The 14,832-nt window shown below is 35.8% G+C and overlaps 1 protein-coding gene across 3 annotated transcripts in view; it reads right to left on the bottom strand.

The window, feature by feature from the left end:
- Positions 1–7,417: 7,417 nt before the first annotated feature.
- Positions 7,418–14,832, bottom strand: part of LOC136027264 (follistatin-related protein 1-like) — a 78,111-nt gene continuing 70,696 nt past the window's right edge. For all 3 annotated transcript variants that reach the window (XM_065704341.1, XM_065704339.1, XM_065704340.1), the window contains exon 9: positions 7,418–7,784. In XM_065704341.1, coding sequence (XP_065560413.1) covers positions 7,559–7,784 — 226 coding nt within the window. In that variant the 3' untranslated portion in view covers positions 7,418–7,558. The remainder of the gene's footprint in view (positions 7,785–14,832) is intronic.

Raw genomic sequence — 14,832 nt, 5'->3', positions numbered from 1 at the left:
GTCCTCCTATAGAGGATCCTCCCACGATGGTGTTCTGCATCATCATGCAATTTAACACATTACTGGGACACGCCAGTTGGCCCTGTTGAGTGCACATTTGAGGGGCCTTCTTCGTCCTTCACCTATATTTTTGAGACTAACTTGTTTTAACAAGAACTACAGAAAAAGTATATAGAGACCTACAAAAAAACATACGGAACTACGAAAAGTAGATAGGGATAGGGAAAAACTATATAGGAGCTAGAAAACAACTAGATAGGGACTATTTACAAGGTGACTAAAAAATGAGGTCTTAAAATTTATAGAACGCACTTCTTAGGTATATTTTCCAATCTTGTGAAATTACGCGTTAGTATTCTTTGCATTTTTTTTTATGTAAGAAAACATGAGAATCTTTAGTCTTTTTTGTTTTATTTATCTAGAGCAGGATGGTAGAACAAAATTGAAGCCCCCCCCTCCACCTTCACACAATTCTAGAGATGAAGGTGTCATTGCATGGCTTCAAATAAAGTAGGAAATTCTTCATGATCCGCGGAACGACTGATCACCTCCGTGATAAGTTCTTTGCGTCCAGCAATAAGATTTACTCCCTATAGACTAATGTCCAAGCAGCCCCAAAGAGGAAACTTGGGATATAACTTCTGTAATGTTGAATATCCTCTCAAAATACCTTTCTAAACCCCTCACACGATCTCCAAAGATCCTTTTAAGCCAGACATCTTAACTGTGAAGGCTCGCTCTGTCTTGTTGAAGCCGGAAATGCGTCTTAATTGGCCATTAACAGTCCAATCCTATCTGTAACTTCACAAAAGTTGCAAATATTTTGAGGTTTTGCACTTGGATGTTTAGTTAATAAGTAAATTATATATAGAAAAAATATGCACAGTGCCCACTTGTATGGGTCACCCTTAATGTTCCGACTAGGTTACGATTTTTTTTTTTTCTTATTTGGAATAAGAGGCTTTTTTAAGTCCTAAGACCTTAGCATAAGGTGTAAGTGATTGAGGAGGGGATAGCTCCCCTCATAAACGGAATAAAATTTGTTTGTTTTAAGTTTTAGTGTTGCTCCTTACTTGTTGTGTTGTTGTTTTTTTTTTTATCTAATCAACAACTGGATTATATTATCAATTGCAGCTTATCAAATAGTAAAACTTTCTTTTTCTTGAAAAACTTTTTTTTATTGTCGTTTTTTTGGTTGTAAATGATAAGGTTTTTGTACTGATAGTACTTATATTAAGCTATTAAATTAAATTAATAATTATTTAATTGTAAACTAGTAGTAGAAACGTTATCATAGTGTAAGTAATTGTCTTAAAAGTTGTCATATAGGAGTTTTAGACTTATCTTTGAGAATATATCCCTTAAATTTTTAGTAAACAGCCCCAGAAATCTTTCCGATGACGTTAAAATTTTAGCAGTTTCTTTATTATTATGTGTCCAATCAAACAGTTCGTGGTAACGAACTGTAGTAAGGAGCGACCCGGCTTAATAGTAAATGAAACTCTAAATAACGGAATTTTGATGGTAAAATATACATAAAAAGAATCGGATTTTCATGCTGATTTTAAATATATAAGTTTCATCAAATTTGGTCTTTGTCATCAAAAGTTACGAGCCTGAGAAAATTTGTCTTATTTTAGAAAATAGGGGAAAACACCCCCTAAAAGTCACAGAATCATAACGAAAATCACACCATCGCATTCAGCATATTAGAGAACCCTATAGCAAAATTTTCAAGCTCCTATCTACAAAAAGGTGGAACTTCGTATTTTTTGCCACAAGACAAATCACGGGTGCGTGTTTATTTTATTTTTTTTTCCCCAGGGGTCATCGTATCGACCAAGTGGTCCTAAAATGTTGCAAGAGGGCTCATTCTAACGGAAATGAAAAGTTCTAGATCCCTTTGCAAGTGACCAAAAAAATTGGAGGGCACCTAGGCCCCCTCCCACGCTTATTTTTTCTCCAAAGTCAACAGATCAAAATTTTGAGATAGCCATTTTGTTCCGCATAGTCAAAAATCATAATAAATATGTCTTTGGGAATGACGTACTCCCCCACAGTCCCTGGGGGAGGGGCTGCAAGTTACAAACTTCGACCAGTGTTTACATATAATAATGGTTATTGGAAAGTGTACAGTCGTTTTCAGGGGATTTTTTTTTTGGTTTTGGGGGTGGGGTTGAGGGGAGGGGGCTATGTGGGAGGAGCTTTCCTTGGAGAAATATGACATGGGGGAAGAAAAATTCAATGAAAAGGGCGCAGGATTCTCTAAAATTACTATAAAAAAAAACAATGAAAAAATAAACATGGAAAAGTTTTTTCAATTGAAAGTAAGGAGTAGCATTGAAACTTAAAACGAACAGAGATAATTAAGCATATGAGGGGTTCTAAAAATACTTTAGCATAAAGAGCGAGGTATTTTGGAGGAGATAAATACCTCGCTCTTTATGCTATAGTATTTTTAGTAATTTCAACTATTTATTCTACGGCCTTTCTGATTCAGGGGTCATTCTTAAAGAATCGGCACAAAACTTACGATTTAGTGTAAAGAGCGAGGTATTAACGAGGGTACAAACCCCCTCATATACATAATAATAATTTAAGAATATAAAAGTTTGTTACGTAAGTTAATTCTTAAGTTACGTATAGTCTTTACTAATAAAAAAATTCGTTAAAATTTAAAATTTATAGTTGCCTTTTTGTGTAACCGAAAACTTTAATGGCAACTAGGCCTTCTTCCCCACCCCTTATTTCTCAAAATCGTCTGATCAGAACTAAGAGAAAGCCATTTAGCCAAAAAAGGAATTAAAATGTAAATTTCATTTTAATAATTTATGTGTGGAGAGCCAAAATCAAACATGCATTAATTCAAAAACGTTCAGAAATTACATAAGAAAAACTAGTTTTTCTAACTGAAAGTAAGGAGCGAACATTAAAACTTAAAACGAACAGAAATTACTCCGTATATGAAATGGGTTGTCCCCTCTGCAATCCCTCGCTCTTTATGCTAAAGCTTTTAATTGTTTTAAAAAGCAGAATTGTGGTAAAGAGTCAAACTTTAGCGTAAAGAGCGAAGGATTGCGGAGGGGACAACCCATTTCATATACGGAGTAATTTCTGTTCGTTTTAAGTTTTAATGTCGCTCCTTACTTTCAGTTAGAAAACTAGTTTTTCTTATGTAATTTTATTTCAGAACAGCAAATCTACAGCCAATTCTTCGAACTTTGTTTTATGTTCTTTAAATTTACACCATGCTTTTTGACCGAAACTAATATAGAAAGGAATCTTAAGTCCGTACAAAATATAATTCAAAACATTCGAGGATGTATTAGACAGAATTAGGCTTGATGAGCCTGACCTTAACAAGGCAGCAACGAAAATTCAAGTAGCGTTCCTTGGCCGTAACGCTCCTAATCCAGTTCAAGTATCAAGTGATTTGTATTTAGTGATGTGATTAAGTTTATTTTTCTTCTTACAGGTAAATCGGAAATGATTTTAGAAGACAGTGTAGTATCGAAAATATTTCTAAAATTCTACAGAAGACACGGTGCTAATTCATTATCTTAAGCATCGATTTGTTTTTAAAATCAGTGTTTGTTATGTGTGTCAAAAGAAAAAAAAATAGAAGTTTTCATAGTAGTTTTATGAATTATTTAGTTTCAATACAAAATCTAGAGATAACATATATTGGATTTGGTGGTTTTTCTGAACATTTCTTAAGTATTTTCTGGCAATTTGCATTATTCCTTAGAGATGTTTCCTGAAACAATTAAACATGCTTCGAAACTTCTTTGTAACTATTTATCAGGACACTCCGTTGGAGACAAATTTGCGTTGAGACCTCCTCTTTTTTACTAACAACTTATGGTCACAGATGCCATTTGAACTCACAATAGCGTAATCCACAAACCGACCACAAAAATATTGCTTCACAGCAGGAATTTCAATTAACTCAAAATAAAAAGTGCCTTCCATATATAAAACTCGACTATGCAATGTTCACGTAAAGGGTCTCAATGATTGCTAGCCTTTTGCACCTTTTCAGCCAAATTGCATGCAAAATTTATTGACATTTCGGTTTTGAGACTCTTTCTCAGGAGCTTTGATCATGGGGTTGGTTTTGGAATTTTTCTTCTAACCATCATCCTTGTTCAACCAGAGGGGTGGTTGTATCTTTAGATGATCGACTGCCAAGAGCATATTCTAAAGTTCGCATTGTCACTCAAACGAGTTTATGTATTTAATTTTGGAATGTATATAACATCAAATCACTGCAGTCTATTACAGACGAACGAATTAAAGAGCTAGAAAAACATTCATTAGAGCCACAGCATCCAATTAGACAGTAAACGACCAGCCGGTGGAGATTGAAATGAAATTTTAAAGGCGTTGGGGGAAGGGTGCATGCCATTGGTGGCACAAAATGCACGTCTTAGCCCCACAGTGTCTGGGGCAAGTGTTGCAACTTATATAAGTTGTCCATTGCTTACATACAAGATAGATTATTGGGAAAATGGGCAAATTTGATCCTGGATCTCCAAAAAAAACTAAGAATCTTAAGATAAAAAAAAAAAAAAAAATTAAGGGGCATTTCAAACAAAATCAAAGCACAGTATAGTATAGTACTTTGCAGAAAAGTTTTCAAAAGGACAAAACAGTAATATCTAAGGGACAGCTAAGAGTATTAAGCTTGAATTTTAAAGGCATGCTGATAGGAATGATGAAAAACAAACTAATATTTACCCCTCCCCCCCTGTTCTCGCCCTTTTAGATGTTATTCTTAACACTGATATCCATTTAAAAAGATCTCAAAAAGCCATTTTATTCGGAATATTCACAACGATTATTAGCTATGCCTCTGGGAGTACCATACCTCCACATTACCCGAGGCAAGGAACTTAAATCATGCAATTTGTCCATTTTTTTTAAAGTAGGACTTATCATTAGAAAAGAGGGGAATGTTTGATCCTGGATTTGTCCGAAAAGCCTAAGGGTATTGAAGTAAAATTTCGGGAAATTTTCAGGATATCTAGATCTAAATCGAAGAAACCACAGCCACACAAGTTATCAAAAAGTGTGTGTGCAATATCTTAGGAATGGGTAAGAGAAACTTTCAGGGCCACTGCTGCTACTGCTACTATTGCGGTGGAAAATGATACAGGTTGCGACTGCAGTTGTGACTTCTTCCAACTGCGACAGCTTGCAACTGCTACTGCTTGCAACTACTATCACATCTATTTCTGACTACTTTCAGGGAATTTTGATGGGCTTGTTGAACTTTGAATCTTCAGTGTTGAAAAAAACATTTCTTTGATGTTTTGATTCTTTGGTAAAACTTTGATATTAAAAATAAAAGCCTTGGTGTTGAAATGGGAAACGTTGAAAAACTTAAAACTTAAGACGACAAGATATTAATAAAAAAATCCAAAATAGAGGTTTTTCACAGAATAGTTATTAACATATAAAAAAAAATTATATGATAATCCAAACTCAAAACAACCAAAAATTACTATTAGAGAATAAATGAAACCCAAAGCGAACAGAAATTCAGCGAAGAAACATAAAATTGGTACTATTATAAGTGAATAAAATAAATCTTAAAACGAGTAAAACTTAAATTGAAGATTAAAACCAAACTTAAAACGAACAAAATTCACTACGAACAAGAGATCGGCTACTGCCCCCTTCCCCCCCTATATGTAAAAGTCTAAGGCCTACAGTGTCATTTGCGCTTTACTGAAAACGAATTATATAACATATATTTTCTTTTGTACTTGCAACATTGAAAATAAAATTAAGATTACAGTGAATAAAATATTGAATTGCTGATCTTTCAGCAATTAATATAAATATACAGTTTTCATCTTTCAGTATATATCGAATACACAGTTTTATCTATAAGTCCTTTCCAAGGACTGTTTTGGATACACAAAATTTTCTATCTCACATAGCGTTCTATACCTGCCAAACCAAATTTGACAGCAAAAGTGGAGGCAAGACAAAAAAGTACATTGGTTTAAGTGGTAAGTATTTCCAGAAAAATTGTGACATCCAATTTTAGTACTAATTTCAAAGGATACTTCTTTCGTTTTGCATCGAGGATTTCTGATTCTAGACAAATCACAAAGGAGATCTCTACTTTTCAACTGGATTCAGAAATCCAACTTAAAACAATGAAAAATATAGAGCTTGGGATCCCAAGGTCTTTGCTTGAGAATGCAGCGCTAATCAGATACATAGGCAAAAAAAGAACGCGAAAAAAATTCGTTTATATTCATTTTTGTTATGTTTTTATGACTCGGGCAAATATTTCAGGGGGATAGTTCCCCTACCCCCTCTCCCATGGATACGGCCTTGGTTGGCCCTTTCCCTTTAAACATCAAGGTCTTGACATTCACCTTATTATTCCAAATATTTTTTTTATATTTTAACTTTATTTTTGAGTCTACAACACCCAACACCCCAAAATAGAATCATACGTACGTTATAACATATTTTCTGAGCACTGGTGTATACAGTGAGTACTGCTCACAGGTCAAAAGTATCAAGTTTGTTAGAGTTAGTTTCTAAGCCTAACAAGATCGAAACAGTAAATTTTTTGTCTCTCAGATCGAAAACGGATGGATTCCGTTGTTCAAAATTATCCTATTTCAGTATCAAGTCACTTGATTTACTTTTACCTTTTTTATTGTTCAAACATAACTTTGTTCAAAATAAGGACTGGTATCCGAAAAATAACCATAAATGTCTTGGTTATCGAATACTGAATAATTTTTAAGATGAAAGTTTGACTAAGTCCATACTGCAATGTGATTAAGCCTGTTTACCATATTGACATGACTAAACAAACATCAAAACATCCTGAATTGTCTTTTGTCAAGTTATTAGTTTTTGTGTATTTTCAAGCCCTAATCAGATACTCACCGATCTAAGCCCAAATACGAATGTGACACCTATAGAAGACAAGTAACCACAGGGGAAGCTGAAAAGAAATACAAAGTGAGAGAGTTAAACGTTGCGTGAAATACTTCAGGAGTTTAAAATGGAAGGACTTTCAAAGTTAGGTCCATTTTAAGGATCACTACTGCGGGTACAAGTGTCAATGAGATTAATGACGGCAGCCTAGATTGTCTTCAGGTCATGTTAGTTGTCGGTGTCACTCAAGCGTGTATTCTACCGTTGCTAATTCAGTAACGAACACATAATATTTTATTTTGACAGTTTTACTGATTTTCAAATGGTGTTTCATTCATTCTTACAAGGAGGCAACAAAAGAAGTAAAACTATAATCAAGTCTATGGCAAAAGCCGCACACTGAAGGGATAATTTATCACAAGGACAAGATAATAAGTATTGATTGATTGGATAATTAAATGATTGCTATGATTTGCAAATCTGAACTTGTCCATTACTAAAGACGTTGATAGTAAAAGTTTATTTGAGGTTTAAAGCTTTTGTTGTTACAGACGGAAGACCCATGATTAAGCATGATACAACATATGGAAAAATACAAATATAAAATAAGCACAAGGTAAAACGTGCGGCAAAATCTCCTATTTAGTTATATTTTGTTTCCAAGTTTTTTCAATAGTTTTTTCCAGTCTTCTGGACCAAGAATATCCTCATCACTATCAAAATAGTCATCATCAAATGGCTCGTCCCCCAACAATTCTTCTATTTCTTCGTCTGAATAGTCATCATCCGGGTCTGAGCTGTCGTCAATTTCATTTTCTTTGCTCTTATCACAACTCCTAGAAGTGCAGACCCAACTGCCACACGCACAGACACTAAAAATAATATTTACTGTAAGTAGCTGATATTGGAACTAAAGTTTCTACCTTCTTTAAATTTTTCTTATTAAATCTTACCACCTTATTCCAGGATCACCCAATTTTTGTTTATCCAAGCCTATTCACTAAAAGTAGGACTTTTGAAATTGCTAAAAAGTCCAACAAATATATACTTCATCAACAAGACTTGGTCTTGAAGTTTCATAAACTTTTTTTTTTTTTAATGATACCCTAGAAAGTGTGGAAATACCATGTTTTTGACACATATTTTTTTCACTGTGTTTTGATAATTAAAACAAGGAAATGAAAATACCAGTTGACAATTATCTTGGAAAATATTTAGCATACTTTTCTCAATCTTTTGAAACATCCAAGTTACCTCATCAGTGTCATGTCGCCGGCTTCAAGTCTCCTATTCTTATTTCTAAGACTTATCCTCTAATAATTGTCAAACATTTCTCAATTACTAAAAAAAAACCTAGGTCATTTCAATTTTTATATTTTCGCTGCATCCAGCATTATTACCATTCATATTACTTAGGGAATTGAAAACATCTACTCAGTCAATTTTGTAGAACATTAAATTATCTCTTCGACCTTTTTGTACCTTTCCGAAATGGATTGGTTTCCATCAAATCAGTCTTCAAAACTTCTTCCTTATATCGAATTCTCAAAATAGCAAAAAAAAATTCATTATTTCGCTAGCATTATCATTTTCTAAAATGGTCTTTACTGTGTTCCTTAGGACAGAGCTCATCAAGACAACTCATACAAACAGCAAAAAGGTACAACCTAGCTTAACTACTAATTTCATAACAGACTAACTACTAACCTTACTTCCAATTCTAACTGCAGTAGAATTATTTTCCTACGTAGCACTAGTGACTTTAACTACAAGAATAAGTTCTTAACTGGGGTTTACTATCAGCTTAAGCAAATGCTTGCGTATAATATACAACAGGCATTGTTTAACAGGTGTGATGATTCATATACTCCTCGGTAACCCATCTAAATGTGAAAATTTTATCAATGCTTTGACCCCCCCCCCCCTCATTTCTTAAACCGCACCTCTGCTAATGGCGGTTAAGCCGGCTTCAAACCCGACAGAACGAGGTCTCCGGGACCATCAGTTTAATAGTCTTATTGAAAATTTGGGTTCATCATCGGCACAACATGGATCTCAGTATTTGGAAATGCCAACCCTACTACAGGAGTTGATATCCTGCATAAATCATTGTTAAAGAAAATATATTTTTTTTGAAATTGTAACCACAAATTTTAATATCGCCATGCATGATCATGTGTCACACACTAGAGTCAACACTTGTGTTCTGATGAATTTCTTTGGGAGGTTGAATCTTTCTCCTTATGTTCAGCTCAAGATGACTTTTAAATTTCATGAAAATACTTTGACAAATTTCTATGTTTCTTACTTGTCTTATATGTGATTAACCAAAAAAACCTTTTCCACAAAAGAAGTCTTTCAATGTAAAGAAAAGAGTTACATTAAACTAAAAGATGTGAAAAAAAAAACAATCCAATAATATTTTATCAGGGGTAAAACTAGTATATATCACCATAAATAAACAAAAGAAACACACAACGAACGGAAATTACAATAAATAACCGACTCAAACTAAAAACGAGCAGAAACTAACCACAGTAGGGTTGACACCCCGCTTGCTCTTTAGAAACCAATATATAATTGACCAATATACGAATGTGAACTGACAGTTCAATATATATATATATACTGATATTTGTTCCTGAAAATTGTAATAATTTTGGATTTATTAAACTTAAAAAAAGATAAAACATTTAGAATATATTTTGTTTTCGGTAAAGTGCAAATTACGTTCTGGCCTTCAGAGGTCAAGTGTGACGTTGGCTCCTCTTAGTTTTTGAGTTTGACTCGGTTATTTATTGTAATTGAAAAAAAAAACTAGCAATTATATTTATACTTCACCACGTAAACTGTTCATATAGGGATTACCCACTTTCTGAACTGAGCTCAGGTATGTATGTCAAAGCACCTGTTGTTCTGCACGTGTAGCATTGAGCTCAAATTCCCGCCATCATTCTCTGACAATTATTCCTGAGACAGTGCACACACCATTTTAATATGTTGGGTTACATGGTAATTTTTGATTTAATCTAAAATCCCCTCAAAGTATCAACTAAATACCATTTGCCAATCAATCTTCAAATATTGCACACAAGCATAATTGACAGCTGGGAAGCACATAGTCGTGGTTTAATTAAGTTCAAAATCCCCCCAACTCTGGAAGTTTCAACTTAATACCCTTGCCTATTCCAGAGATATAGCACACATGTCATTTTGACAATCAGAACGCATATGATTTCTTTTGATTCCGTCCAAACATCGTACCACATTTCATGAAACTTTCACCGTACTAATCTGAGCCGTTCCTATGATATTATAGTAACGTCCACGAACAACTGGTATGCACATAGTGTCTTTAGGTTCAGAATCCCCCTACCATTCTGTGAATGCTTCAACTTGATACCCTTTTCTAACTTTTCCTGAAATGTGAAAATATGTCATTACGACAACCTGGATACATGTAGTATCTTTTTATTTTATTTAATATCTCTCTTAGTATTCTGTGAAAGTTTCAACTTGACATACATAGCTGTTCCTAAGATCAATAGTCAAATTAGTCGCATTAGATGACACAAATATTCACAGCCACAGTCACGAGTGGTAGTAGCTGCCGTCACAAGTAGTCGCAGCCGCAGTCCCAGTCTAAAGCAGAGCTGGTCGAAGTCACAAGTAGTGAAACTTGCAAGTAGTCCCAAATAATTTTAGTCGAAGTCAGAAATAGTCAAAATCTCAAGTAGTCGCAGTTGCAGTCACAGCGGTAGCAATAGTAGTAGTCCTGAAGGTGTAAAGTTCATATCCATTAGCCGCTTTTAATATATTGAAGACATAACCTAAAATGGGCACCTGGAGAAATCTATGGAAGGTAAACAGGAAGAGTGTGCGAAAGCATAGAATATACCCCCTCCCCTCATTGAACTTCCTGTCCGAAGGGCAATGAAACGAAGATCAGCACCGCATGTTTAGACTTTAGAGTCTAGTGCCGCATCTTTTACCGTCTTTTTTTTTTACCTTAAATAGTGTCTTCTGGTTTAATTTAACATCTTCATCGACATTCCCTGATATTTCAGCTTAACATCCTTAGCCTTTTCGGACACACTCAGGATCAAACTTTCCCTTCTCTCCCAACGATAAATCTTGCATGGAGCTCTGAGGGGTACGGCATCCCCAGAGGCATTGTTATTAGACCTTTTGGCTATTTTGAACGAAAGTGGCTAATTCATAATTTGGATCAGTGATTAGGAGGAACAAAAAGGACAAAGGAGGCCCTTTGCCCTCCAACCACGGTTCAGTGTGCCCTGAAAGTTTCAACTCAATTCCTTCAGCCGATAGTGAGAATTTGCTAATGCGTCCTTTTGACAATCAGCATGTACATAGTCTGTTTTTATTTTTTTTTATTTTCAGCATCTCCCTCTACATTCCGAAATTAGTCAAAACTATACCTAGTCGCAGCTGCAAGCTGTCACAGTTGCAGGTGAAAATTGTCGCAGTCGGAAGTAGTCAAAGTTGCAGTCACAACCAGTCGCATTTGCAACCGCAGTAGCAGTAGCAGTAGTGGCCCTGAATTTTTCAAGTTAACACCCTTAATCATTCCAAAGATATTGCAGATAACCCTATTGCTATCCTGGGTGCATGATGTAACAACTGATTTAGATTAGCAGCCCCTTAACATTCCCAGAAGTTTCAACTTAACACCTTTACCCACTCCCAAACTAAACATTCCTCTTTTCACAATGAAAAGTCATTTATATAAACTATGGGCAAAATAAATTATTTACAATACTTAGCCCAGAGGCTGTAGGGGGGGGGAATCTTAATACCTCCACTGGCATAGTTATTAGACATTTCGACTATTTTGATTCAATGTATTTTTTTTAAGTTTGATTAGTGTTGGGGAGGAGGATTTAAATAAAGTGGATGGGGGAGAGGCTTGCTGCCCTTGGAGCAGTTTTCGAGCATCCTCCTAAATATGCCCTAAAAGTTTCAGCTTAATACCCTCAGCCGCCTCTGAGAAAATGCTGATATGCTCCTTTGACAACCAGTATGGAAATAGTGTGTTTTGTTTTTGTCCAATATCCTTTTCAGAATTTCTGAAAGCTGTCAACATGTTTTTGTTGATTTTACACATGGTGCGTTTTATTTTGCTCAGTATCATTCTCAGAAATTCCTAAAAGCAATCGAAAGTAAAAGTAGTCGCTGTCACCAGCAATTGCAGTCACTGTCACGAGTAGTCACTGTTGCAGTTACACAGCAGTTGCAGTACTGATTTCCGTGAAGTTTTCAAGTTAATACCCTTACCCGCTCTTAAGATATTGCAGATACACAGTTTTGATAGCTTGGATGCACATAATGTCTTTTGATTTAGCTCAAAATACCCCTCAACATTCCCAGAATTTCACCTCGAATCCCTTGGCCTTTTTGGACGAACCGAGGATGGAACATCCCCAGTTTCACAACGATAAATGTTGCATGTAAAAAATCGACAAATTGCATAATTTACATTCTTTGCCCTGGGGGCTATGGGGGGCACGGCATCCCTAGAGGCATAATGGTTAGACCTCTTGACTATTTTGAGTAAAATAGCCTTTCAAAATTTCTACTAAAGTTAAGGGAGACATCTAAAATGTAAGCAGGGGTCCTAGTTACCCTTTGATCTCTCTTTAACATCCAACTCGAGATACTTCAAAAGTTTCCACTTAAAACCCTTATCCGATCGTTAGATATTGTTGTTGCATTTTTTTTTACAACCATCCTGCATATAGTATTACTTTATTTTGTTCGACACCCCCCCCCCCAACATTTTCTAAAAGGTTTACCTTATTACCTATAGGCTTTTTGGAGACTCAGGATCAAATGTGCCCCGATTTTCTAATAGCCAGAGTCACAAATAATCAATGGACAGCCCATATAACACAACACTTTCCCCAGGTCCTTTGGGGAGGGGCTATGTTATCCCAGGAGGTATAGCTTTTTAATCGTTGGACTACTTTGATACAAGATGGTTGTTTCAAATTTTGATCCTACATCTTTGGGGAAGGGCAGCAAAAATATGTACGGGAGGGGGCCGTTTACCCTCCAATCACTTTTCAACATCCCCCTTAACATACCCTGAAAGAATAAATTGAATAGCCTCAGCCGTTCTTACGCAGACACACTTTTTTCATAAACTAGATGGACATAGTGCATTTTGATTTAGTTTAACATACCCCTCAAATTTCCTCTCAAAAGTTTTACCTTGATATCCTTAGCTTTTACGAACAAAAACAGAATCAAATATTACGCCTTTTCCTAACGGTATTTCTGTATATTAAGAAATAGGAAAATTGCACAATTTGAAATATTTGCACCATGGCTGTGTTGGAAGGGGCTATGGCATCCCCTAATGCAAAGTTACTAGAATGTTTGACTGTTTTGACCAGAGTTTCTTTTTCCAAGTTTTGAGCAGTGTTGAAGGGAGGAGGCACACAAAAACGGCAGGGGGGCTGGCTGTCTGTCGATCACTTTTCAACACACCCTGACAGTCTCAATTTAATGCCCTCAGCCACTCCTTAGATATTGCTGATATTCCCTTTTGACAGCCATCATGCACAGAGTGTGTTTTATTTGTGTTCAGCTTCCCTCTTAATATTTCCTCAAAGTTTCACCTTAATACTCCGAACCACTTTGGAGATCCAGCACAAAATGTGCCCCCTTTTCCTAATGAAAAACCTCATATGATAGCCATGGGGAAATTACAGTTTTTACAGCTGTTGCCCTGGGGGTTGTATTGGGTTTCGTCAACCCCAAAGGCGTAGTCATATGACCTTTGGACTATTTTGAACAAAATGGCTATTCCAAAATATTGGTCAGATACATTAGGGGGATAAGGGTGTGGGAGGGGGACTGGTTGCCTTCTGATCGCTTTTAACTCTTAAGTGAGCACTAGAAACTTCAATTTCAAATCAAATGAGCCCCTTTCGATGTTCCTATGACCACCCTTTCCATATAAAGTGGTTCTGGAGAAAAGTAATAATAAACTAACACATCATGGCTCTTTACTATAGTTATTGCTAGAGCGATGCCTTTAATTTGAAGATAGTGGCTATTTTATAATTGCGATTAATTTTAAGGCGGGGGGGGGGTCTAAAAAGAACAAGGAGGATCTTAGCCCTCCAAATACTGTTCAACATGCATTAAAAATTTCAACTTTAGGCCCTTAGCCGTTCTTAAGATATTGCTGATGCACCTTTTTGACAATTAGCATAAACAAGTTTTTTTCGATTTTGTTGCAGTCAGTTGTTGCAGTCAGAAGTAGTCACAGATGCAGTCGCAATCAGTTGCATTTGCCGCCACAGTAGTAGAAGTGGTAGTAGTAATTGTGGCCCTTGAAGTTTTAAGTTAATACTCTTACCCATTCCCAAGATATTGCAGATACGACTTTTTCGATAGCTTGGATAAAGTGTTTTTTGATCTAGCTCAACATACCTTCAATATTACCGGAAATTTCACCTCAATACCCTTAGTCTTCATAGACAGACCCAAGACCAAACATCCTCTCCCTTTCCCAATGATAATTTCTGCTTGTAAAAAATGGCTAATTTAAATTTCTTGCCCCGGGGACTATGGGGGCATGGCATCCTCAGAGGCATAGCTATTAGACTTCCTGACTATTTTGAATGAAATTGCTTTTTAAGATGTCTATTAGTCTTAAGGGGTGCAGAAGAAAAGGCCAGAGGGGGGTTTGGTTACCCTCTCTTTCTCTTTCAACATCCCATTCAGTATCTTTTTAACCCTAGAATACTAAAGGGGGGTACCGAGGAACATTACTATTAAAGGTGGGTAAATTATAGCCATTCATCTTCGACGTCGATGATCTCGGCAAATGTTTATTCAAAAGGATTGGGATGAAAATCAGACATAAAAGCATACTATTTTTTTGAATCA

This window comes from Artemia franciscana, chromosome 5, assembly GCF_032884065.1.
Source record: "Artemia franciscana chromosome 5, ASM3288406v1, whole genome shotgun sequence".
Taxonomy (NCBI): domain Eukaryota; kingdom Metazoa; phylum Arthropoda; class Branchiopoda; order Anostraca; family Artemiidae; genus Artemia; species Artemia franciscana.
The sequence above is the reverse complement of the archived record's forward strand: the minus strand, read 5'-3'. Positions and strand labels throughout refer to the sequence as shown.